The sequence below is a fragment of the Mesocricetus auratus genome, unplaced genomic scaffold (assembly GCF_017639785.1).
Source record: "Mesocricetus auratus isolate SY011 unplaced genomic scaffold, BCM_Maur_2.0 Super-Scaffold_100029, whole genome shotgun sequence".
Classification (NCBI taxonomy): Eukaryota; Metazoa; Chordata; class Mammalia; order Rodentia; family Cricetidae; genus Mesocricetus; species Mesocricetus auratus.
This window is the reverse complement of record NW_024429210.1, coordinates 19217705-19245170: the sequence shown is the minus strand read 5'-3', so window position 1 is coordinate 19245170 and position 27466 is coordinate 19217705. Positions and strand designations below refer to the sequence as shown.

The window sequence follows — 27466 nt, the reverse complement described above, 5'->3', positions numbered from 1 at the left end:
ACCTTACTGTGATGATCGTTCATAATTGGGCCCAGCTAAACTCATGAAGATGGCAGGTGTTTGGTTGGAAAGAGAGAGCTCAACACCCAAACATTACTAAGACTCACAAAAATGTAAAATAATATTACTCTTTTGACTAAACTGTTTGACTTTGGAAAACAGAGTTGTTTTTCATAAAATTATTTATGACAACATATAATGGGTTTATTATTGATATTTTAAATAAGTTGTTAAATATTTTTATATTTTCTTTAAATTTTGACTATATACATACATATATACATACATACACACACACATAAAAGTGTGTGTGTAAAAAATCATTATAATTGCTGGGCGTTGGTGGTGCACGCCTTTAATCCCAGCATTAGGGAGGCAGAGGCAGTCAGATTTCTTTGAGTTTGAGGCCAGCCTGGTCTACAGAGAGTTCCAGGACAGGCTCCAAAGCAATACAGAGAAACCCAGTCTCAAAAACAAAAAACAAAACAAAACAAAATTCTTATAATAGCTCAAGTGAAACCTGAGAATAGGACATTTGAGAAAGTGTGACCTAGAATTAGCCAGTTTCCAGACAGATACTTACTAAATGCCCTTTGATGGTGGAAGGATGAGCAAGCAAATCATCTCAGGCATTTTGGTTATGCTTCTGAGTTTTGGTTTTTCCTTTTTGGGGGGGTGGGGTTTGAGACAGGGTTTCTCTGTCAAACAGTCCTGATTGTCCTGGAACTCACTCTGTAGACCAGGATGACCTCAAACTCACAAAGATCCACCTGTCTCTGCTTCCAAATGCTGGGATTAAAGGCATATGTTAATACTGTCCAGCTGAGTTTTGGCTTTTGTTTCGTTTTGTTTTTCTAAGACAAACCGATCCAGCTTTATTAAAGTGAAAGACCTTGGCATCAAAGCGCCGGGCACTGAACCGAACCCTCTGCCCAAGAACCGGGGCCAGACCACTGGCCACAAATGCAAGAGGTGATTTATTGAGTACACAGGCGCCTGCGGATGCTACTGCAACTCGGGTGCAGAGCATACCGGGCTTGCAGGGAGTACAATATTTATAGAGTTTTAATGGTTACATAAGTAACAGGCATTTCATTGGCTCATCTTGGGGGCAGGGGTAGTTCCCACGGACTAAGTTTCCTGGTATTACCTCATGAAAGACCCCGGCACGCTTCAGCAATTATTATCCGGGTCCCATGACTACTATGGTGATCATAGACACAACTGGGGGCAGGGGTAGTTGCCAAGGACTAGGTGTCCTGGTATTGCCACATAAAAGACCCTGGCACGCTTCAGCAATTATTATCCGGGTCCCACGACTGCTCTGGTGACCACAGATCCTGTTTGACATCCTGCCAGCTGGGAGAGGCACCTGGTCTGGGTTTTTTCATTAGGCAACAGCCTGGCCTTACTTTTCTTTTCCTAGGGGGTCCTGGGTAGGGGTCTTTCAAAAGATACTTTCCATAAACAATCATGGTATTTCAGGCTGACATAGGCAGACAATCAATAACAGTTTACAAGAACTTCCAAACTCCCTTCTTGTATGGACTACCAAAATCAGGAAGCCACTATAAAACCTGGTCTTTATTCAATGCTTTGAAAAGGCAAAGAGCTTAGAGTGAGAGTTGACATTTCACATTAAGGATGTTGTTTAACAACTTTTCACAAGCCTACCCTGACTTTCAGGAAACTAAATAAAAACAGCAGATATATCAATCTGAAGAACCACAATCTTGTATATAAGCTGCTCTTTTGAGGATATCATTTTCACCGCAAAGTCGACTGCCCAATAGACCAGCAGAACCAATTGTAGGGGGGCAGGTTCCAACAAGTCTCTGGTTTTAAGGGAGTTAAGTCTATGTAGATGGTACAGGGGGAAGAGGATATAAAAATGAATTTAGGGTTTTCCCACACAAGGTATTCTGTGCCAACACCAGGATGTCTCTCCTGAGCCAAGAGGAGACTTTCTGAATTGTCAGGGAAAGATGTTTTTTTTCCATCACTATCATCAATAAGATGTTTTCCATCACTATCATCAATCCAGCTTAGAAGACATTCTGTTAGTGACACATGTTCCTTCTCCCCCAAAACAATGAAGTGTTCTGTGTGCTAACAACATAGCTTAAAAAAAAAGTAAAACAAAATTCTGATTTTTGTTTTGTTTTGCTTTTCGAGACAGGGTTTCTCTGTATTGTTTTGGAGGCTGTAAAATTCTGCATTTTTACAAAACTTGATAAAAGATAGTATTTCAAACTGTACAGTCACCAGAAGTACATAGTTATCAAAAATGCACACACTTTCACCACTTTCACTTGGCATCTCCAGCACCTTCAGCTTTTTGTGTCTGGTCTGTTTTGCATCTCCATTTTCTGCAGGGTTATTTGCATCCCTGCCAGCATCTGCTTTCCCCTTCTTCCCTTGGGTACCTTCTCTCCCTTCTTTGCAGGGGCTTTGGCTCTGGCTTTGGAGGAGCAAGTTTAGCAGACAACCTTGCAGATCTTCTCTGTGGATTGTCCTCCACCTTGGCTCTATCTTTTAGTATCCCCTTCAGCCTTTCTTTTGGGCATGGTGGCGGCGGTGGCGCTGAATGCAGGGATGCAGCGGTGCGGTGCGCTGGTTTGGTCGTTCAGGGGTCCTTCTCGCTGCTGTTTCACACTGCTCTGAGTTTTGGTTTTTGATGTAGTGTCTTGCTATGTATCCCAGAGTGGTCTGGAACTTATATATACCAGATTGGCCTCAAACTTGTGATCATCCTGCCTAAGTGTTAGAAATACTGCTTATGCTACCATAACCAGCTCTAGAAATGGTTAAAAGGGAAAAAATAAATACAATCTTTAATTAAAAAAAAAACATTTATAGTTTTGGAGCAAACTGTTTTCAGGAACTTCCTTGTGCTTTGTTTATTTTTGTCATTTTCTTTTAATTTATATAGAAGTGATCATTTAAATCTAAGAAGCATATCTCTATAAAGCAGAAATCTTAAGAAACTGAACCTGGCCAAGTGGTGGTGGCACATGCCTTTAATCCCAGCACTCAAGAGGCAGAGACAGTTGGATCTCTGTGAGTTCAAGGCCAGCCTGATCTACAGAGCCAGTTCCAGGATAGGCTCCAAAGCTAAAGAGAAACCCTGTCTTGAAAGACCAAAGAGAGAGAGAGAGAGAGAGAGAGAGAGAGAGAGAGAGAGACAGAGAGACAGAGAGACAGAGAGACAGAGAGACAGAGAGACAGAGAGACAGAGAGAGAGAACTGAACCTGCCATTACAGTCTGAGACAATATCTTGACAAGTTGTGCTATACCTAAATAAAAAGTAAAATAAGGGAGTGAGAGATGGCTCCATGGCTGCTCTACCAGAGGCCCCACATCTGTTCCCAGCACCCACAAGGTGGCTCACAACACCTGCAACTCCAGTTCCAGAGGATCTAATGTCCTCCTCTTGCTCTGTGCACACCAGGCACATGCACAGTGCACAGATAGGAGTCTTAGGTTTCTATTGCTGTGAAGACACCATGACCACAGCAACTCTTATAAAGAAAACATTTAATTGGAGCTCACTCACAGTTTCAGAGGTTCAGTCCATTGTCATCATGGTGGGGAGTTATGGTGATGTGCTGGCAGACATGGTGCTGCAGCTGAGAGTCCTGCATCTTGACTCAGAGGCAACAGAAGTCCACTGACTATCACACTAAAGGAAGCGTGAGCAAAACAGACCTCAAAGCCTGCCCCCGTGGTGGCACACTTCCTCCAACAAGGCCACATTTCCTAATAGTGCCACTCCCTTTGGAGGGTCATTTTCTTTCAAACCACCATAACAAGCAAAGTGGTTTTCAAACACTGTTTCTGTCTTTTAAGCTTCATTTGTCTCAAGTTACTATAATTTTTTATCCCATAACAATGTGAAATAAATACTAAGGATGAACACCAAGGTTCTAAATAGAAAGGAGAATTACATTGTGAATTATTACAACATAATTATTTCAGAATATAATACATTATTAGGGGTACAAAGTAATATGGCAGTCAATTTTGCTTCTGGGCACTAATATAATGTAAGTTTTGCAATAAAAAAGAAACTTCAATTGTGTGTGTGTTCATGTGTATGTATGTGTATGTATGCAAGCATGTGTGCGTACTTGCGGAGGCCAGTGGATAACTGCAGGTACCACTTCTCAAGTACTGTCCATTTCATTTTGGCTTTGTGTGTGGTGTCTTCCCTGCATGTGTCTGGACTATCTCCACAGAGGAGAGAAGAGGGTACCAGACCCTGGGACTACAGCTACCTGGGAGTGTCTTCTGGAAGAACAGCTCCCACACCCAGTCTATTCCTTCTTATTTTAATTATTTATTTATTTATTTTGTTTTTTGAGGCAGGGTTTCTCTGTATTGTTTTGGAGGCTTTCCTGGAACTCACTTTGTAGACCAGGATGGCCTCGAACTCACAGAGATCCGCCTGCCTCTGCCTCCCAAGTGCTGAGATTAAAGGCGTGCACCACCAACACCCGGTACCACACCCAGATTCTTAACATAGGTTATGGGATAGGATCAGATTCGAGTTGTTAGGTTTGCAAGGCAAACTTTTTGTGGATTAGGTTATCTATCTCCCTAGACCAGAAGCCTCACATTCTGTTCAAGCATAATATATCCATATTTCATATCTAAATACTAATATAATTCTTTCACATGGAAAAATAGTACACACTGAATCTGTATCCTTAATTAATAATACAATACATAATTCACTCAACATATTTTAGTAGAGTGGTCCCCATCCACTACACCAGACTGCTCTATTACTGTATAATCACTGGCAAATGTTCCAGTGTGCATTAGCCTCTCTGAGAAAACAGGAACTACTTCTGTCTATAATGCAGATATTTAACAAATGTTATTTCAGAAGGATTAAGTAAAATAATGCACATAAACAGCTAGCTCCTACTCTCAGTAATGTCCAGTATGCTGTCATCAATTAATGATGACATTAAGAGCTTTAGAATACATACACTGCAAGTAAAAGTAAGTTTACTACTTGAAAAATGATCAGATTCAACAGCCATAAATACCCTTTTTCCTGGGAAATATGGCCTAAAATTGCTATTTCTGTCTTTTTTGCAACTTCTTCCTTTTTTATATTTATTTGTTTTTGTAACTTCTTAAAATGGAGTCAAACATATAGCCTAAAAATGAGATTGGCACCGGGCGGTGGTGGCGCACGCCTTTAATCCCAGCACTCGGGAACTCGGAAGGCAGAGGCAGGCGGATCTCTGTGAGTTTGTGGCCAGGCTGGACGACAGCCTCCAAAACAATACAAAGAAACCCTGTCTTGTAAAAAAAAAATGAGATTGGCTTAAGTCTAAGAATGGGAGCTGTCAGGATTGTGGGTACCTTAAACTCACTCTGATTGATACTCTCAGTAAGAAATCCATTCACTGAACTACTATTTACAATTCTCTCAGATCATATTCTGTTACTAGCTAGGTATCAAAATTCTGAAATGAGTATTTATTATTTCACTAATACTTCATTTATAATTATATAATACATATGTATACATATATACATTAAAATTGAAAAATCTAGTTATTTTAAAAATCCTTTATGTAGTATGGTCCATCATATGAAGTAAATTTGTCTTTAATACTATATATTTCTAGCCGGGCAGTGGTGGCACACTCCTTTAATACCAGCACTCGGGAGGCAGAGGCAGGAGCATCTTTGTGAGTTTGAGGCTGGCCTGGTCTACAAAGCAAGTTCCAGGACAAACAGGACTGTTAACACAGAGAAACCCTGTTTTGAAAACCAAAAACAAACAGACAAATAAAACGAAATACATATTTCTAGTAATAGCCACACATTAAATGTTTCCTTTGAGAAAATGCATAATGCATATTATGAAATTCAATTAACTATCTTATTTTCATGTAAATTTACAAAAGACATCTCCTATCAGTGGGCATCAAAATATTTCATAAGCTAAGTTTCAACAGTGCCAGCTCTATGAAAGCATCAGAGTTAAACTGTGTAGGCTTTTTACTCACCAGGTGTACAGTCCTTGAACTGTTGTATATGTTCCACAGCCTCATGAATCTGACCCTGTTTACACAGGCAAAGAAGAGCTTTCTTGTGTAGACCACATTCATTGTAGATAATCTGTGCTAAAGCCAAGCAGCTGGGCTTTTGGTATGTGTTCTGCTCGCCATAAGCAAAAATAATATCCCCAGCCTTCTCAGAAAATGTCAGCCTGAAGCAAGCAGATCATCAAGGCACATGTCAGGGAATTCTTGATGAGTGGCTAAGATGGAATATCTGAGTATTCAGGACTTTAAGAATGGACTGTAAATAGCCTATAAGAACTGTAAATCAATGAGCAATTGATGATGAGGTAGAAATTAAACACATTTGAGATTGGCAAAACCAAAAACAATCAGTACTTACTCCTTTGGGAAAGTATTTTGGTACAATTGAGATCAAATTTGTTAAAGTCCTAAATTGACAGACAGAATTAAAAGACTGACAGAATTAAAACTGTCAGGTAAGCAAAGTCTGCATGCAACTTTGTTCTCATAAGTTACCTTAAAGTCAGTCTAGATTCTTCAAACTATACGAGTTTCTTAGACATTAGATAATGGGAACAATTTTGGCTTATAATTAGATTTGCAAGCATTTTCACTAAAAGGAAAACTCCATCATATCCTGTTTTCCTAAAGTCCTCAAGTGCTCCCTGCACCCCAACATCCATCTCTAAGTTTTAATGTTATGGGTAGTAAGGAAAGTGTATGGGGCGGGATGCACTACCCAATGGGAGAAACCGAGGAAGGAGTTCTTTTCAAACAGCTCAACCAAATCACTTCATTTGCTATAATATTTAAATGTGCCTGTTTATATACAAATACAGTGAGCCAACCATGTGTACTATTGCAATAACAACAATTAGAAATTCACGACATAAGCCAAAAGAACATTTGGGCATGATCAGAAAAATCACTTCTAATTAGGGCTTATATAGAAATTGTGTTATACTTTTAATTGATGGCTACAAAATAGCAGGGCTCACATAATATTTGTGGTGTTTGTATACTTTTAACAAAATCCTGATACTTCTGCAAAATGTCTCATAATTGAAAATGCTGTAAATAATGTCTCTGTATTTATTGGGGTGGAGAGTGGAGGGGTAGTTCAAGAATCAGAAGGCTCAATTTTTCTTTATAAACCATCCAAGTTGACAGATATGAAAGGCTGGGCCCAGCCTTCAAGGTGGAGCAACTCCAAGCATGCTTTGCCTGTGATGTGCAGACTTTGCTGTGTCCTTCCCTGTTTGGCTGCACTCAGCTTTACTAGGAAGCCCAGATTCTCATCCCCATCCCCACTCCATTTCACACTCTGGCTCTAGATAGGCAAGCCTACACATACCTGACTTCAAGAAGCCACCACCTGTTGGCTTAAGTGTTCTTCTAAACATCTCAGATGTTCTTCCTAATATAATAAACACTGTCTCCTGGGTCCATATGTGTCCATAGCCTGTCTAGAATCAGGTTCCTTGCCTTTTCTCTCCCAAGAGGTATGCTACTGACCAATCCTGTGCCCATGTCACTCAACTTCCATCTACTGTTAAGTTGTCACGTTTAATCTTGTGAACTTCACTGAATTGACTTTTAGTCTGAGCTCTTTGTGATTGGGTTAGAGACTTTCTAATTAATTTCAACAGTGAACTGAAGTAAGTCCTAAAACACAGTATTTATATCAAGCCTGGAGGCCAGGTCTAGGCCACATTGGGAAACTCTAGCTCACAAACAACAAACCATTCTAAGTCAGAGAAAAACAACCATATTAATCATATATCAAAATTAAGTTAGTAACTTAAAATTGCTTACTTTTCCTGGGTGACCCAGTGGGTAACTAAATCAAGTCGTTTTTCAGATAGTCCACATTTGATTCCCTCCAGAGTTAGGTCAGCATTAATAGGACGTTTGAAAGCCTGACTCCTGCTAAATATAGCTTCAAAAAACAAGAGTAATGGGAAAGGCTTTCCTCTAATTTTTCCAATAGCTACAAAAAGAAAAAAATGAGAAATTTGAGTCAAATACATTAAGAATTAATTTACCTTTTCTTGTTTCATATTACTACTTCAATTTCACTTCTTTGTTTTTTTTTTTGTTTTGTTTTTTGTTTTTTGAGGCAGAGTTTTTCTGTGGCTTTGGAGGCTGTCCTGGGACTGGCTCTGTAGACCAGGCTGGTCTCTGGTCTCGAACTCACAGAGATCCACCCGCCTCTGCCTCCCTAGTGCTGGGATAAAGGCATGCCCCATCACTGTCCCTAATTTTACATTTTTAACTCTTTAACAATGGATACAGAATACATTTTACATTTATAACAGTATCACTATGTATTGCTATGTATCACTATGTAGCACTATATATATCACTGTATATCATCATTATGTACCACTGTGTATCACTATGTAACACTATGTGTTATTATATACCACTATATATCACTATGTATCATCACTCTGTAACACTATGCACCATTATGTAACACTTTGTACCACTATATATCACTATGTATCATTACTATGTACCACTGTGTATCATCACCATGTAGGCCCATGAGAATGGAGGCTGAGACTGTAGTGATTTGGTTGCAAGCCAAAGGATGCCAAAGTTGCTGAGAGCCACTAGAAGCTCACATATTTCCCAATTCATAGAAGGCAATGCATGCCTGTAATCTAGACAACTATCCATTGCTGGAGGGTCACAGACCTTAGAGGAGAACCTACTACAGCTATGTTTATAAACCAATAGAATTTCTAACTGTATTCTAAATATTTATCCATACAGATAAGTGTAGTTCTCACCCCTCATCAAAGAAGCTTCCTTTTGCAGCAGATGGAGATTATTACAGAGGTCTACAACTGGTCAAAATGCAGAGAAAAATGATACATCTACAATGTAACCCCAAAGACTCAGGAAGATCACAGAAGAGGATGCAGAAAGATCCTAAGAGCCAGCGGACCAAGAATCCTGCTCATACTATCTTCTAGACATTACAGGGAAATTACACCCATGGAATCTTAATAATATGAATGTCTAAGCCTTTAGACATGCCTTTAATCCCGCATTTGGGAGGCAGAGAAAGACAATTCTCTGAGTTCGAGACCAGCCTAGTTAGTATACAAAGTGAGTTCCAGGATAGCCAGGGACATACAGAGAAGCCCTATCTTGAAAACAAACAAACCAACAAAGATCTGTATAATGACAATAGCAGTTGATATACCAACACGAATGGAGGTAGGGGGTTGATTTCATAAGATCCCACCCCTAGATGAAGAGCTACAGGGGATCAGTGGCTGTTGAGAGGGAGAATCAGTTTTCACCTGGGATGAGCTAGCTCCTTGACAGGTTATCCAATCCCAAGTATATGAGCAACACTGAATGGACTCAGTAGGGTCTGCATGTATAGTTAATGATTAAAGAAGAGTTTGCAGGTCAGTGGTGGTGCAGACCTTTAATCTTAGCACTCAGAAGGCAGAGGCAGGCAAATTTCTGTGATTTCCAGGCCAGCCTGGTCTACAGAGCTAGATCCAGGACAGCTGGAGCTACACAAAGAAATGCTGTCTTGAAAAACAAAACAAAAAAAGAAAAGGTTGTAAATTTGAGAGGACATCAGAGGAGTAGGAGAAGGTAGAATGTGGAATAGAAATGATATACAGTATTCATGTATGAAATTCTCGCAATACTTCCTGAATTAATAAGACAGAAGTGTCTCCGGGCGTTGGTGGCGCACGCCTTTAATCCCAGCACTTGGGAGGCAGAGGCAGGCGGATCTCTGTGAATTCGAGACCAGCCTGGACTTCCAAGCGAGTTCCAGGACAGCCTCCAAAGCCACAGAGAAACCCTGTCTTGAAAAACCAAAAATAAATAAATAAATAAGACAGAAGTGTTTAGTAAAGACAGACTTTAAAGAGCAAAGACTGAAGCAGTCAACACTGAACTACACTCAGAACACACCAAGACCAGATGCTACTACTGTTGGGTGTGGGGTCTTGCAATGATGGGGGACAGACCACCAAAGTCAATTAAACCAGAAGCAAGCTTTATTCCAGAAAAAGAAAACAAAATCACTTCAGGGTACAAAAGCTTATCAGTTATAGCTGAGACCACAGCCAGGGATAGGGGTTTCTGAAACTGGCAATGGAGGTTGGTTTTGGGTCTCTACTAGTAAAATCAAGCACCAGGTGTGGGTCAAAGAGGTTTTACAACTTGAGGTTAGGCTTAAAGTCACATTACATTTTAAGTTTTACAACTTTTGGTTATAGGATTCTAGGATGTTAACTTAGGATATCTGTGAAAGTCTGTGACTGACAAACTGCTGTCTCTGAAAGAATGCAAGACAGAGAGTAGAGTCACATAGGAAGACAGCTCAAAATTAAGGGAATACAATGCAGAGGGTCCCACAGAGGCAATGGTTAGAAGCTAACCTTTGTCTGCTGTACTTGCCCAGCTGGGCATACCCTAATATTTAGAAGAAGGAAAGTACAGAAATAAATAAATAAACTCAGGTCCTCAGGCTTGGGGGCAAAGCCACTTCATCAGTCTCACTGCATCTTCTTGGAGTCTCAGTGACAACTAAATGACATCATTATGTTTGGGCTTATCTGTGGCCTCTCTGTTGTATTTCACCGGCCCGTGTGTCTGCACCCTCCCACATGCTAAGCAAGCACTCTACTACAGAGCTACACCTCCAACCCTTTTAAGGTTTATTTTGAGATTAGGGTCAGACTAAGCTGCCAAGCTGACCCTGGACCTGTGATTCTCTTGCCTCTGCCTCCTGAGTAGCTAAATTACAGGCATGTGCCATCACAACCAGCACTTACCTGTTTTTATTCTAGTAGGATACTGTTTATTACTGTAGCTTCAAAATATAATCTTAAATCAGGATGTGTTATATCTCCAACTTTTTCTTCTCACAATATTGATCTGAGTACTTGAGGCTTCATGCTTTTGTATAAATTTTAGGATTTTTTTTTTTTGGTTTTATGAGACAGGGTTTCTCTGTAGAATTAAAGCCTATCCTGGAACTCACTCTGTAGACCAGGCTGGCATTGAACTCACAGAGATCCACTGCCTCTGTCTCCTGAGTGCTGGGATTAAAGGCATGTGCCACCACTGTCCAGTTTAGGATTCTTTTTAAATTTCCTGAAAAAGCTATTGGATTTTGTGTATATATAAGAGGTAGTTCCAGGACAGTCTCCAAAGTCACAGCGAAACCTTGCCTGGAGGGTGGGGGGAGCCGGGCGTTGGTGGCACACGTCTTTGTCTTTAATCCCAGCACTCGAGGCAGAGGCAGGTGAATCTTTTGTTTTTTGTTTTTTGTTTTTGTTTTTCGAGACAGGGTTTCTCTGTGGCTTTGGAGGCTGTCCTGGAACTAGCTCTTGTAGACCAGGCTGGTCTTGAACTCACAGAGATCCTCCTGCCTCTGCCTCCCAAGTGCTGGGATTAAAGGCATGCACCACCAAGGCCCGGCTGAGGCAGGTGAATCTTTGTGAGTTTGAGGCCAGCCTGGTCTACAGAGCAACTTCCAGGATAGCCTCCAAAGCAATACAGAGAAACAAAAGGATATGGAGAAAATCTGGCAAAAATTACTATTATAAAATCTTGATAGTGAATACATATATATTTGCATGGAAAGGGGTGGTTTTTTGAGACAGGGTTTCTCTGTGTAGCTTTGAAGGCTGTCCTGGCACTTGCTCTGTAGACCAGTCCGGTCTCAAACTCACAGACACCCACCTGCCTCTGCCTCCTAAGTGCTGGAATTAAAGGTGTGTGCCACCACTGCCCAGCTGGTGAATTTATTTTTTAATAATTTATTTATTCTTATTTTATGTGCATTGGTGTTTTGCCTGTATATCTGTGTGAGGGTGTCAGATCTTGGAGTTTCAGACAGTTGTGAGCTGCCATGTGGGTTCTGGGAATTGAAGCTGGGTCTTCTGGAAGAGCAGTCAGTGCTCTTAACCATGGAGCCATTTCTCCAATTTGATGGTGAATGCATTAATACTGTGTTTATTTATGTTTTTCTACATATGAAATATTTCAAAATTTAATTTAGAAAATTGAGTAAACTGCTAATATTACAGCTAAGGAAACAGTAAATAATAAAGATAAGGTAATGAAGGACTAGCCACTCAGTAATATTCTCACTCTATTAAGAAAAGGTAAAGTATAATTTGCATATGTATTTCAGAAAGTTTTGCTTACCCTTAAATTTATTCATTGTACCGATATTTTGAAGAATTCTTCTTGGACTATTTGCTGCAAAACAAGCTGCCTTCTCATATTCACCAAGGGAGATTAATTCATTGAACCTATAGCCATTACATTTTAAAACACATTACAATGATACACAAAAAATATTAGAAATGAAGTACAATGGTCTAGTGGAAAACAAAAGTAATTCAATAAGCTTTAACTAGATTTATCCATTCAATATGATGTTCAATTCTTCTCTAGGATTTGTTTTGACCTGTTTACTTGGGGTTAAATTTTCACCTTTTCAGTAGCTTTACTTGACCCTGTAGTTTGTCTCCACAGGCCCCATGTAGAAAACAGGAAGGAAGAACACAGCGAACTTACACCGAGTTGGGCTTCTTTTCCTTACAGATCACCAGGTAAGAGCTTCCTGCTTAGAAATTCAGCCTCAGGGGAAATAACTGAACACAGAGGCAGCCCAGCAGGACAACAAGAGGAGTTCAGAAGCCAACACCATCTGTCAGTATCAAACTCCCCATGACCACAAGCAGAGGTAATAGTTCATGAAGCCTCTACTCTTCCTCCTCCACACAGCGAAGGTCCCAAACTAGCCATTAGGAAAAGAGGAGTGATTCAGTGTCACAAAGGAATGCTGGACAAAGTGGGAAATCACCAATGTAACATATAACACTTTAAAGGCGGTGGACACGCCTTTAATCTCAGCACCCTTGAGGCAGAGGCAGGCGGATCTCTGTGAGCTCCAGGTCAGCCTGGTCTACAGAGCGAGTTCTAGAACAGCCAGGTACACAGTGAAACCCTGTCTCAAATAAATCAAAAAACCAAAACAAACAAAAAAGACTGAATTTTAACAAAGGTTTTCCTCTCCTTTGAAAACCTGGAATAGGGGCTGGAGAGATGGCTCAGAGCTTAAGAGTAATGGCTGCAGCCGGGCGTTGGTGGCGCACGCCTTTAATCCCAGCACTCGGGAGGCAGAGGCAGGCGGATCCCTGTGAGTTCGAGGCCAGCCTGGTCTACAAAGTGAGTTCCAGGACAGCCTCCAAAGCAATGCAGAGAAACCCTGTCTCGAAAAACCAAAAAAAAAAAAAAAAAAAAAGAGTAATGGCTGCACTTCCAGTGGTCCTGAGTTCAATTTCCAGAAACCACATGGTGGCTCACAACCATCCATAATGAGATCTGGTGTCCCTTTCTGGCCTACAGGCATACATGCAGGCAGAACACTGTATACATAATAAATAAATAAATCTAAAAAGTAAAAAGTAAAAACCAGAAAGCCTGGAGTTGTACCATGAAAACTCATAGTAACTGGACTGGAGTTGGCTGGAGAAACAGCTTGGTCTATAAAGAAAAGGTGGATGGAAAGAGCTGGCTCCACAAAGTTGTCTTGGGACCCCACATGAGTGCAGTAGTTTGTGCACGTGTATACCAATGATAATAAATGAAGCGGGCGGTGGTGGCCCACGCCTTTAATCCCAGCACTCGGGAGGCAGAGGCAGGCAAATCTCTGTGAGTTCAAGGGCAGCCTGGTTTATAGAGTGAGTTCTAGGACAGCCTTTAAAACAATACAGAGAAACCCTGTCTCGAAAAACCAAAAAAAAAAAAAAAATAGTAAGTAAGATGGAGAAGCAGTTAAAGAATGACACTAACACTGACTTCTGACCTGTATGCCCATGTGCACTCACTCTCCTGGGCATGCACATACAAACAAATACATACAAAAAATTAAAAGTTACATTCAAACACATACTTACAAAAGACCCGTGTGAGTCCGAGCATCTACAATGGGTGGCTGATAACCACCTGTAATTCCAGATCTAGGGGATCTGACTCATCTGGCATTTATGGGCACTGAAATTTATGTGCACATACTTAAAACAGTAATATTTGAAAAATGATAATTAAATTTTTAAAAATCTGGTAGACTCAGAAAAATATACAGTGCAAGAAAATATTAGAGTCTTTGGTGCTCCAACCTTTGAATTGTCTTTACCTACTTCTTTGTACCATAACAACAAACAAATCAACAAGCAAAAACTACTTGACATATATGTAACTGACAGCTTGTAAATTATCTCAAGTAACACTTGAGAACATGCACCACTTCACTGCTCTCTGCTCCTGGCTGTGGGTATGCTACTCCAGCTGCTTCAGGTCCCTACAGCGATGGTCTGTGACCTGCAATTGTGGAAGACGCTTCTAAATATCCACACAATGGCTCGACAAGCTAAGGTGCTCTCCCTATGCCTGACAAGCTGAGTTCCATTCCCAGGACCCACGCGGTAGAAAGATCAAACACTCCTACAAGTTGTTCTCTCACGGCTATGCTGCCTACCTACCCCACAGAATAAATAAATAAGTGTAACTTCGTATATCGTAGAATAAAAATAATTACAAAAAAGATTTCACTAGCTACAGTAACCTATAATTAAAAGACAAACTTGCAAGCCAGCACTCAGGAGGTGGGCAGGAGGATCAATAGTTGAAGGTCATCCTGTACTACACAGTGAGGCTTTTTGGGTTGTGAGATGTTATCGAAAAACAAACAAGTAAAAATAAAAGCAACATGCCAGGCAGTGGTGGCCCACACCTTTAATCCCAGCACTCGGAAGGTAGAAACAGGCGGATCTCTGTGAGTTTGAGGCCAGCCTGGTCTACAGAGCAAGTTTAGGACAGCTAAGGCTGTTACACAGAGAAACCTTATCTCAGAAAAGAACAAGGAAGGCAGGCAGGCAACAAAAGTCCACCCAAAACAAACAAACCCAAAATACAAATGATATTTGCCTTTCAATGTAGTAAAGCATAATTATAGCTTCTTTTGTCTTGCTTGGGTCATCTTCAAATAGCTCATCAACAATGCTTTCATCACCTAAATATTGAAAGGACAATTTTTAATGATACTGTTCAGCAGTAGGAAATAGTGAACATGTTTAGAAGTTTCAAGCAACACCAGCTCTTTCCTAAAGGGGTCACTTCCCTCCCTCCCTGGCCTCATTCTCTGGAATTCCCTCAGGCTTGTTATTTTCCCCTCTCTCTTCTTAAATCTTTTAAAAAAGTTTTTGCAAAACATTAGTGTTTGATCCCCTGGAACTGGAGTCACAGTTGTGAGCTGCCCCGAGGGTTCTGAGAATTGAACCCGAGTCAGTCCTGTGAGAAAGCACTCACTCAGTGTTCTCTGAGTCCCGTGAGAAAGCACTCACTCAGTGTTCTCTGAGTCCCGTGAGAAAGCACTCACTCAGTGTTCTCTGAGTCCTGTGAGAAAACACTCACTCAGTGTTCTCTGAGTCCCGTGAGAAAACACTCACTCAGTGTTCTCTGAGTCCTGTGAGAAAACACTCACTCAGTGTTCTCTGAGTCCTGTGAGAAAACACTCACTCAGTGTTCTCTGAGTCCTGTGAGAAAACACTCACTCAGTGTTCTCTGAGTCCTGTGAGAAAACACTCAGTGTTCTCTGAGTCCTGTGAGAAAGCACTCACTCAGTGCTCTCCGAGTCCTGTGAGAAAGCACTCATGTTCTTACCCACTGAACCATCTCCCATCTCCAGCCCGAGGCCCATGTCTTTGCCTCACCAGGTCTTCTCTTTCACCAATCTGTCAGGTGCTGAAGGAAGAAACCCAGGGAGTAAGAGAGAGCTAGAGAAGCTACGTATATTTTTAAAACTCAGCTTAGAAATCCCTGTAGCTCTGGGAGAAATGCCTTCCACTGTTCATGCTGATTAAGGAGACAGAAGAACTACCATAGATTGCTTTGGTTTTCTGAATTTTCTCCATAACATCTTGGAATGGGATTCTCATGTCATGCTTCATCCATGTAGTAAGTGTGTGTGAAATAACCTGCAGTCTTTGATGGCTGTAAAAGAAGAGCACCAACACCACCCTGAGCTGGGACCACACACAGAGTGTGAGAGTAGACATGAGCTAACTGCCGGTCATACCGAAACTGCAGGTCTCTGTTCAGACTCTCAGCGGCATCTCTGCGTTGCAGTAGCACAGCCATCTCCTCATCCAGGTCAGCCTTCTTCTGGGCTGGTACATACTCTGTTGACATATCTTGCTTACGTTTTATATATTTATCTTCAAGATGCTGCTTATATTTGTTGAGAGCATCCAGATTGACAGATTCTTGAAGAGTCATCCCTATAGGAAAAACAAACAGGCCAAGTCTCATGCTTACCTCATTATAAAATAATTCAGAAACTGGAACAGGAACTTGTGACTTCCAGAACATAAATACAGTTATCACAAATAGTAATGCTAATAGTTTGGTTTGTTTTTACATCTATTTGTTTAGTGCTTAGAACTCTGGCCTTATGCAAATTAGACAAATTCTCAAACCCTTACAGATGGTTGTGAGCCACCATATGGTTGCTGGGAATTGAACTCAGGACCTCTGGAAGAACAGTCAGAGCTCTTAATCTCTAAGCCACATCTCCAGCCCCTAGAAGCTAAATCTTTTTTTTAAATTTAAATTAGAAACAAGCTTGCTTCACATGTCAATCCCAGCTCCCTCCTCCCCTGCCCCCCAATAATACCCCCAACCCTTCATGAGGCACTCCATGGGGGAATCTCCAAAATCTGTCATATCATCAGGGGCAGGGTCTAGGCCCTCCCGCATGTGTCCAGGCTGAGAGAGAGTCTCTCCATGAGGAATGGGTTCCCCAAGTCCATTTGTACGCCAGGGATAAATACTGATTTACTACCTGAGGCCTCATAGATTGTGGAGACCAGAAGCTAATTCATGAGATATCTCTTACTCTTGAAATGCCCCTTCTGTTCATTATATCCTGCCCCCCCACCTACACACACACACACACACACACACACACACACACACACTTACTTCAAATGCCATCCTTTCTCATCTGGCCAATTACTGACATTAGGACCCACTTCCAGAGCCAGGCATAACGGTACAGGGGTGTGGGGGATGTTGTAGAGCAGGCCTATCTCTGTTGAGTTTGAGGCCAGCCTGGTCTACAGAGTGAGTTCCAGGATAGGCTCCAAGTCTACACAGAGACACCGTCTCAAAAAACCAAAAACAAACAAACACACAGCTTCTTCAATTTAGGCCAAATCTGTCTTCCTGAAGTTCCCACCTACTGGTTCTGCTCTGGATAAACACTACCCAAAGCCCTGTAAGTTCTAGAGTTACTGACCTCCAATTACTATCCTCAGTCTTGTAAGTCACAGTCTATTCATCCCACTAATCTCCCTGAGTCCTGGAGGAAGCCAGGAGATACTCCGTTTCTCAAATGTAACAAGAATGCTACATTAAAGTTATGAAAACATGAATCCCAACATCACCATGAATAACATTCAGCAAACTTAACACAGTAAAATGTTTAATATACCAGTGGCTGTCAAACTTTATGGCATAACCAGAACTTCAGACATCACTCAATGAACTCCTTCACCAAGTTTCTGATGTAGTAAAGTCTGAGATGAGATCTTAAGGTGTGAGTGTGTCTGCATGTATGCAAGTGCAGTAGGTACAAAAACATGGTTTCCATCAGGTGTCTTCCTCATACCAATGAGCTCCAGGGATCCACTTGTTTCTGCCTGTCTCTGTCCACCCCAGCATTGGATTAGAGGGGACATAGCTTGTATCTGGGAAGGCGGGTCTGAACACTGAGTTTGCACAGTGGGCACTTCACAAATCTCACCAACCCCAAGGATTTCTACTCTCAATAATTCTCAAGTGATGCTGATATTGATGTGCAAGCATTGTGTGAGCTTGCTAGGCTGCAGTCTGGACACCCTTCAGACTTGCTTCAGGTTTGCTCTTTCCTGAGTATCTACTAGGATCCTGTCTAAAGTTGCTTCTACAACACACAACCAAAGGAATTCACATATTGACACATTGTGCTATTTTTTTTTGCAATATAATTTATGTTTGTGTAAGAGGCAGCCAACTGGACCCACTGGGGATTTTAAAGGAGATACTGCACCTGGGATGGGTCTCCAGAGCTGCCTGGTAGAAGCACAGACCTTTACTTCTTTCTTGTCATACTCTGCTCTCATCTGTTTCATCTCATCTATCTGCAACTGAATGTCTGTGGAATTATTTTCAATAAGCCTCACTCTGAAAAACAAAAGAACAGAAATGCTTTTGTATACTTGTCACAACCAGTTTAATTCTTGAATCACAGTATTTAAAATAAAACAAGCTAGATTGTTGCTTTATTTAGCTAATTGCAATTAAAACTGTTATGAACTAGATGTTTAAAAAAGAATGCCCCGAGAAAGCTGACACACGAACAGGGAACAATTTCTGCTCAGAGTGCTAATGAAAGCAACCACTATTATTACTAACCCCATTGTACATCAATAGACATTAACTATAATCTGGCAACAAAACACCATCTATTCCCTTTAGTAAAAACAACTGCTACAACTGAAAAAGCATTTTTAGTTTTCCTTTTTCTTTTCTTTTGAAAGGGTCTCATCACGTGGCTAGATTTGACTTTGAATTTGTGATCCTGCTCCTAAGCACTGGGATCACAGGTGTGAACCACCTCACTGGGCTCAAAGAGAAGCTTTAAACAAGAAAAAGAAAACTGTTATTTTGCTGGGGCTATTGTAACAATTACAAATTTTGTGACTGAAAGTAACATTATCTCATCATTCTGGAGGCCAGAAGTCCAAAAGTAGCAGCATTAAACCACACAAACGTGAAGCATTTGGGAAGATGGAGGGGGGGTTGCTGTAAATTTGAGGTCAATCAGTGCTACAGAGTGAAACCTTATTTGAAAAACACTGTATTTTAAGAAGCATTTTATTACTTGGTGGGTCATTACTGTTGGGGATCACTAGATGGAGTGCTGTAACTCTGGTGGGAAACATGAAACTGTACTGTCAAATCATCTATGCACGAAACCACTTCCCTCCTTTTATGATACCACAATGTACTTTCACTATACTAAGAGGGATCATAAAATCCTCAAGCAAAATTAATGGTTTTGCTCAAAATATATAATACAGTTCGTAAGAAGGCAATATAAAACTATAGCTTTAAAATTATATTAAATTAAAGGTAGGCATGGTATAATTCTATAGTATTAGCACTTGAAGGCTGAAGGACTTGAGGATGGCCAGCCTGGTGAATCACCACTAGTTTAGACTAAATAGTGACACCCTCTCTCAAAATAACAAAACAAACAAAACAGTAAAACTAAAGACTAACAATTATTTTTTTAAGGTTTTTGAGACAGGGTTTCTCTGTATTGTTTTGAAGGCTGTCCTGGAACTCACTCTGTAGACCAGGCTGACCTCGAACTCACAGAGATCCGCCTGTCTCTGCCTCCCGAGTGCTGGGATTAAAGGCGTGCACCACCAACGCCCGGCGACTAACCAATTATTATGACACCTTTCTGACTAGTTACTGGTATACTCACTTTGCTTCAAGTTGGATGGCTCTTCTATGGTGATATACCAACGATGTGGGCTCTGCTGCCAAAACTTTAAGTTTTCCGTGAAGATAAAAAGCAGTTTTTCGGCCTTTCTTTATTGTCTCAATAAAGGCATCATATTCTTTTTTGATTGAAGTAAGAATGGACTTGTATGCATTGACATAGTCTATTACCTGAAATATGATTTTTCCATCTGTGGTACTGAATTTTCTTTAACAAAAGATACTGTGATCAAAAACCTTTTAAGCAGGATATTTTTAGGTAAGTTGTGATTATTAATTAGAAGTATAAACATCTTACAGCAAATACAACATGATTAGGCACTAAAAACAATAATTACCTGTGGGTCACCATGTAGGTATTGTGAACCTAACTATGAGAAAGGCTCTCTTATACTTGGTATGAATTCATACATCAGACATTGGCTAATACAGTACTATATCTCCATTTTTCAACTGTAGATCTTTTAATTATGTATTTCTTACTCCATTAAAATCTACTCCCCTGACCTCATTTATACAATATTTTTGTGCTACTCTTAATTATGCATGTGATGTGCCTGTGTATGGGAGTGTGCATGTGAGTGCAGGTGCCTGCAAGACAGCAGAAGCTTCAGACCCGAGCTGGAGGCACAGGTGCTGTGAGCCCTCTGTAAGTGTGGAGACCATACTCAGGTCTTCTGGAAACGGTGTGTGCTCCTAACCACTGAGCAATCTCTTCAGCCCCCACTGAGACACTGCAATCTGAACTCATTCACCTCCACTAGGAAGATCAGAGCAGAGTTCCCAAGTGCATTTCTATTCTCAACATGTCCAAAACAATTGTGAAAATCACCTTCATCACTACGCATTCATGGTTTCCTGTATTTAAGAAAAACATCTATCAGGAATGACAACAGAGGGAAAGAACAGTATAAAGGTTAAGGAAGAAGCTATGCCTGCAGAAAGGGCAGGTCTCCACTCGAGGGCTGGCTCCACAGCACACACCCCTTTGTTAGGGCTTTTCTCCCTTAGTCTTGTATATGCATCACTCACACAAAACACGAATTTTATGTTTTTCAAATATTGATGATATGTAGGGAATAAAGGTAATCAATTCAAAAATTTCTCTGAAATCTGAAATTATGCTTGTTTGTCTCTGCTACATTTTTTGGGTGTGTTATCCTCCATGAGTTTTCTTTAGCTACACAGTATCTAAAGAAAGTTATCCAAGGAGACATCCATTTTGCCACATGTGGTCTAGAGTGGTCATTAGTCTATGGCAAGTACCAGGAAAAGGTATCTGAGGAAACACAGTGCTTTCTCTCTCCACGCCACACCAGCTTTCACCCCACCCAGGAACTGTTCCCGAGGGAAGGCTTTCCATGTCCAGGCTCTTGTTACTTTCTCCTGGTCACCTTCTACCTCACATGCTCCTGCCATGTGCCCCAATAGCCCAGCTCAGATACATTAATGGGTAGTTAACACAAACGCAGTAACTCTATGATCAGTGACCACGTCAGTGTGCCAGAAGAAACAATCCCAGTAGAACACACCTTTATGAAGACACAGAAAAGCATAAAGTGGAGGATGCAAACTGGCATAACACCGTAGGATACAGCTGGCTATTTCACCTTACACACAAAACATTTGAAAGCTTGGGATTCTTTACCACCAGTCTTTAGAGATCCCCGAAAATTCTGAGAGTAACACCACAGAAGCCCTGTGCCTCAATGGCACTTTCCGTTGTTGGGTGTGCACCTTTACTTTGTCCTTCCTCTTTTTTCCCCTTTCCCTTTCCTTTCTTTTCCTTTGGTTTCATATGTTCCAAGATGGCCTTCGATGCATTATGTAGCTAAGGATGACACTGAATTTGTACTATTGCTGCCTCCACCTCCCAAGTTTGGGATTACAGGTGTGTAGCACCATGCCAGAGTTAAACCATGTAGTGCTGAATGTAGATCTAAGAGCCTTGAGCCTGCTGCCCAAGCTACATTCCCTGTCTCTGTACTTACTTTCCTTAGAGTAAGGGAGTAGGCTTTTAAAAATCTTCTTTAGTATATATTCACTATAAATAACAATCAGTTTCATAATGGCATTTCCACATGTGTTTTAATTTTAATTCCTTTCTTTTTCCAAATACTTTCTACTTCTACCTTAATTTTTTTGGTGATCCAATTAATTTGATTAGGATTGCTTATATAAGCATACTTGAAGATTATCTGTAAGAGCACGAAGTAAGTAACCAGAGGGTAGAACCCTATAGACAATGTCTCTTCCTCCCCCCAGCAACCATTAACTACTTAAAGATCCTCAGGAGGAGCTAGGTTTTTATTTACACAAGAAATAAAACTTATCAGAATGTTTAAAAATTAACCAAAGACTGGGTTCCCCTGGATAGCATAGGTAGGCACATCTCTGTGAGCTTGAGGCTAGCCTAGTCAACACAGTGAACTCCTGTTAGACTGGGTTCCTACTCTGCATGTATGTGTTTTACTCTGGGACAGTTGTATACAAAAGTCTTGAGGTACATTCTTCCTCCAAGCAAAGAGGAAAGGATGACGATTTCACTTTTGTTGTCAGGGCATCTGTCAAGGGATGGTAAAGAAAATGCTAAGGAAAGAATTTAGAATCATTGAACAAACTGCAGTTGTTCAAAAGGAGACAGTTATTTCTAAAATGGCAAAGAACCAAATCTGACATGCTAATATAAAGCTGTAACATTTTGTAATCTAGCCCCATTATTTCCAGCGTTAATATCGGCCAAACCTTTATGCACCATATCTAGACCTCTGACAGGGCTCAAATGGTTTAGATGAAACTTCTGGCTGATTCCTTCATTGATTTGAGCTGAATCATGTCATTATCTTGCTGGTAGCCTCCAGCTCCTGGCTGCAAGCCATCTTCTAGCCCCAGCATGCCTACCAGCTAGGGTTACTGGCATGTGCCATAGCACCCAGCTCAAGAGGTTTCATTTAGTATACTATACCATACATAAACCAAGACCTTAGTGATACCAGAAATCAACCTAGAACATAGATTACTAGTTCTTGTTCACAATGCATGTTCTAGCAAATCAGATAGTACCTTAACAGGAAAGGGTAAAAATGATTACCAGAAGGCACGGCCAAGTGTTGACAAAAAACAGCTTGTTAAACTAAACTAATTGACTCTAAGTAGCAGTCAGGAAATGTAAATGCAGCACTGTGCTTTCCCTATTCACCCCGCTTTAACAAACTGGATGAATTTCTCCAAAGGAGTATACAGAATGTGATCAACCAGGTAGCAGTATTTCTGAGGCAGTGGTTAAGCTATGTTTGTATAGTCTCTTGGAAATGTTCCGTCTTAAAGAACATCATGGTACCTTGTCAAAAACATTTCGGTATATGGTGTAATACTCATCAGCAGGTCCTTCCTCATTGCAGCCCACTCTTTTGGTTTCTGTAATTATGTATCTTCGCATGCTCTCCAAAAACTCCTTGTCACTTCTACTAACGATGGGAGGGAGGACTGCACGCTTGTTTACTTCTTGGAGTGACATCAGTCTTAATCTGCAAGCTTGTTCACTGAAGAAAAATTAAGCTTTGACCTTCTTTTGCAAAAAAGCCAAGAAATTTTAGTGAGCCTGAAATAAAACACGACCATCAGTTAATCTATAAGCCTACAACTCTTAAGTCAAAAGTCAATTTAAAAATATGTATGTTTCTGAAAAAAATTATTAGGGATCTGTCACTGAGATAAATATTTCAGTCAATGAATTAAATGCCCATGCTATTCTACTGAAATTTGCTATACTCTAGAATGTCAGACAACTGAGAACTCTTCCCTTAGGGCCAGTGAGATGGTTCATCAGGCAGAGTACTTGCCATGAGAGCCTGAAGACCTGAGTTGATACCCAGAACCCAGGCCAAGGTGGAGGAGAGAACCAGCTCCACTAAGCTGTTTCCTACCCCCACAAACGCCTCCGTGCCCAGTTAGGCACACACAATGATGGGTGAATACAGAAAAACACCCTTCCTTTAGACACCAAGCACATTCCTCTTATGCATATCAGTTAAATGATAGCTTCTTAGGCTTCAACTCAGCACATGAAACGATTTATATTTCACAAAGCTGGGGACTAAATTAGGGTTGTGAACATGCTATGTAAGCACTGTATTTTTGTATCAGATTTTAATAATTGTAAGAATTTGTGAAACAATAAGTAGCTGAGACAATAGATTTGTTTCTTTTAAGTGGGAACTGCCCTGTGTGCTTCTTGCTGATACAAACAAGGTCAAATACTTTATTTCCCAGTGTCTGCCTAGACCTGTATATAACACTTCTCTATCACAAAATGGCCACAAATAATTAGGTGAGTGGGTTTTGTTTTTGTTTAAATTGTTATTTCAGAGACAGGGTTTCTTGCAAGCCTGGCTGGTCTTGAACTCCCTATGTGGCTGAGAATGACCTTGAAGATCTTCCTGCCCCACCTCCCAAATGCCAGAGTTATAGGCACCCACCACTTGGCTTAATAAACAACAAAACAACAAAAGCATGACTTCTGGGTCTGGAGGGAGAGTTTGCCAGTTAAAAGCACTGGTTACTTTCCCATAGAACGTGGGTTTGACTCCCAGCACTAATCCACATGGTGACAGTGATGCAACAGACATACATGAAAGCAAGACACACACCTGGGCACATACACACATATATACACGCACCCCACCCCATGGCTTCTCCCCCTCCCCCCACCACTCAGGCAGCCCTATTTAAATTTATTAGTTCAGTGGTCCCACACACAGGAAAGTAGAAAGGGCCTTGATGGAAGGTTTTCAGGAAAGGAGTATGGATGAGACAGGATGATAGTGAAAAGAACTAAAATTCACTAAATATATGAAACTATCTAAGAAAAAAAGCTAAAGAAATTAGCCTGGCACTGGTGGCGCACACCTTTAATCCCAGCACTCGGAAGGCAGAGGCAGGCCGATCTCTGTGAGTTGGAGACCAGCCTGGTCTACAGAGCGAGTTCCAGGACAACCAAAGCTACACACAGAGAAACCCTGTCAGGTGGTGGGGAGGACCTCTTGGCTGTGGTGAAATACACCTTTAATCTTAGCACTTGGGAGGCACAAATAATTAGATCTCTGTGAGTTCAAGGCCAACTCTGTCTACATAATGAAATCCAGGCCACTCAGGCTACATAGTAAGACTGTCTCACAAACAATAAAATGTTTAATTTTTTCTAAAGAGTTCTAAAGATAGTATTTATTGCATAGTATGAGATTCCATTAATTATTTAGCCACCCCCATAAACCACTAAACACTTTTACTATAATGCTACTTTGAATAAATGTTTAAACTAATTTGATGTTTAAATACAACATGCATAAGAATCAGGACAGCAGTCTGCATGATGGTGCATGCCTTTGGTGCCAGCACTTGGGAGGCAGAGGGCTAAGTTGGTAGACATAGTGAGATCCAGGCCAGCCAGGGCTACATAACATAGTGAGACCTTGTCTCAAATAACTAATAAAATTAGAATAAAAAGTAAAGGCGACACAACAATAATTTTGAAATATAAAAAAACTAAACTTTTTGTTGTTGTTTTTCAAGACAGTGTTTCTCTGTATTGTTTTGGAGGCTGTCCTGGAACTCACTCTGTAGACCAGGCTGGCCTGGAACTCATGGAGATCCGCCTGCCTCTGCCTCCTGAGTGCTGGGATTAAAGGTGTGGGCCACCAATGCCCGGCTAAACTTACCTTTTATACTGATGAGTTGAATAACAAAAAGTCAATTTACTAGAGGATATAAAGTAGTCCCATCAAGGACAAAAGCAATGTATGATTAAACTCTAATTTAAAAGTTAGTTAAGAGCCTGGCAAGGTGGCACACACCTTTAATCCCAGCACTAGGGAGGCATAGGCCATCCTGGTCTACAAAGTGATCTCCAGGACAGCCATGACTATTACACAGAGAAACTCTGTCTGGAAAAACAAAAAATTAGTGTCCATGTAGGTGTATGTGTGTGGTGCATGCTTGTCATGCACCAGAGGCAGAGGGCAATTCATAGGAGTCAGTTCCTGTCCTTCCCTTATGGAGGACCCAGCGACTGAACTCATCAGGTTTGGCCATATCACTGGTGAAAGTTCCCTCAAGTAGACAATCAATGTGTTTGCTCATTAGTCCAATTGTTGTTTTGAGAGGGGAAGGGCACAACAATCGTTGGGGCACGTGTGGTCACATCTGAATAGGGTGGCTCCCTGGCACCCCTAGGAGAAATGCAAGCTCTTTGGTGCTGTATCAATGCCCTTTATGGGGTCAACAACTTTTTTCCCTCTGACAAAACTATCTTCTTGTGTCCTTGCCCCTCATATTTGAAGTATTGTATTCTTTGCAGTGCTGGATATCAATCCTAGCACCTCAGCCATGCTAGGTAAGTACCCTACAACTCAGATGACATTTAACCCCAACACTTTTTACTTTTTTTTTGTATGTCCACATTCCTGTGGGTACATGCAAGTGTGGAGACAGGAGGATCAGAGGTGTGGGGTGTTTTTGGATCATTCTACCTTTTGTTTAAAAGATGTTACAGCATTTACTTAGTTCGGGGGTGGGGTGGGGAGGGGGCGCTGTGAAAGTCTGAGGGTAACTTGCTGGAGTCAGTTCTTTCCGACATAGGACAGAGCTCCAGATGTCAATTCTTTACTGATGGAACCATCCAAACGGCCGGCCCTATCTTATTAATCTTATTTCAAGAGATTTGTGTGCCGTATGGGTGTCGTGTCCCCCAACTCCCCTCCCCCCAAAAGTTGAAGTTGAAGCAGGACGATCTGGCTACTCTGGCTGGCCAATGAGCTCTAGGAGTCTCCTGTGGAGACAGAATCCCGCCAGGCGCAGCAGTCTTTTTTTTAAGAGCGGGTGTTAGGGTTACAACCCAGGTTTTCGAATATCACGCATTTTATCTACTAAGCTATTCCCCAGCCAAAAATGTGCATCTTGGAGGCAGCAGAGATGGTAGATTAAAATGAGGGAAGAGTGGACACAGGTTCCTTACATAAAAAACCGGAGGACGCCTGCCTTTAGGGACATTTAGAGTGCAGCAGGAAGGACACTGGGTTGTGAGGCGGAGGACTGGGAGAGGGCGCAACCCGCTTTAACTGGCCTGTTTTGCCCATTTCTTCGGGACAGCACAAGTTCCTGAGCATTTTTCCCAGGATGGACAATCTCCAGGTCCAATCTTGTGGCCGAGGACTAGACAGTCATTCTGCAGGCTTCCCTATGGGATGGCTTTTAAACGTGCAAAGACGAACATTCCGCTATATCCAACCGTTTCGCACTAGGGAGACACGTGCGGCTCGGAAGCTTCCTGAGGCCGGGGAGGGGCAGCTGAGGGCCAGGAGGGCTTCACGGAGACCGCAGCCGCTCCCGGGAGACTCGCTCCGGGCCGCAGTTGGCGGAGGGGACACCGGACGCGCCCGGTACTCGGCAAACCCTCGGCGCCAAACAACTTCCGGCGAGCTCCCCGGCCTTCCAGGCATTTCCGGCGAGGACCCACCCTCGCGCCGCCCGTCGGGGCCATCCCCGTCCTCACCTGACTCTCTAACCCCGCCTCCAGAGCTCAGAGACTGTAGCCAGATACCCCGGATGTGTGGAATTGCATCTTGGGACCAGTAGTTTTAGCAAGAAAAAAGCGGCGAAAAACTACAACTCCCAGACAGACTTGTGTTACCTCTTTTCTCATGCTAACAGGCCCCTTTAGAGGAAAGCCCCTCTTAGTCGCATCGACTGTGTGTGTAAGAAAGCCGTTTGAAACATTTTAATGTGGAGCACACCGTTTCGAGGT

The 27466-nt window shown here is 41.6% G+C and overlaps 1 protein-coding gene and 1 pseudogene across 6 annotated transcripts in view; both read right to left on the bottom strand.

Moving 5' to 3' along the window:
* Clhc1 (clathrin heavy chain linker domain containing 1) overlaps window positions 1-27104 on the bottom strand; it is a 35914-nt gene extending 8810 nt beyond the window's left edge. Inside the window, exons 1-11 of one of the 6 annotated variants that reach the window (XM_021227282.2) lie at window positions 26678-27104; window positions 23006-23266; window positions 19649-19836; window positions 18203-18336; window positions 16190-16391; window positions 15992-16104; window positions 15040-15124; window positions 12250-12356; window positions 7867-8041; window positions 6034-6236; window positions 1567-2757 (exon numbers count right to left, since the gene is read on the bottom strand). In XM_021227282.2, coding sequence (XP_021082941.1) covers window positions 2717-2757; window positions 6034-6236; window positions 7867-8041; window positions 12250-12356; window positions 15040-15124; window positions 15992-16104; window positions 16190-16391; window positions 18203-18336; window positions 19649-19836; window positions 23006-23182 — 1425 coding nt within the window. In that variant the 5' untranslated portion in view covers window positions 23183-23266; window positions 26678-27104 and the 3' untranslated portion in view covers window positions 1567-2716. Of the gene's footprint in view, window positions 1-1566; window positions 2758-6033; window positions 6237-7866; window positions 8042-12249; window positions 12357-15039; window positions 15125-15991; window positions 16105-16189; window positions 16392-18202; window positions 18337-19648; window positions 19837-23005; window positions 24329-26677 lie in introns of those variants that run through there. The other 5 variants (XM_040733155.1, XM_005070346.4, XM_040733153.1 and 2 more) reach the window with 5 other exon arrangements.
* LOC106021164 lies at window positions 1567-2567 on the bottom strand (annotated as a pseudogene).
* Window positions 27105-27466: the final 362 nt, after the last annotated feature.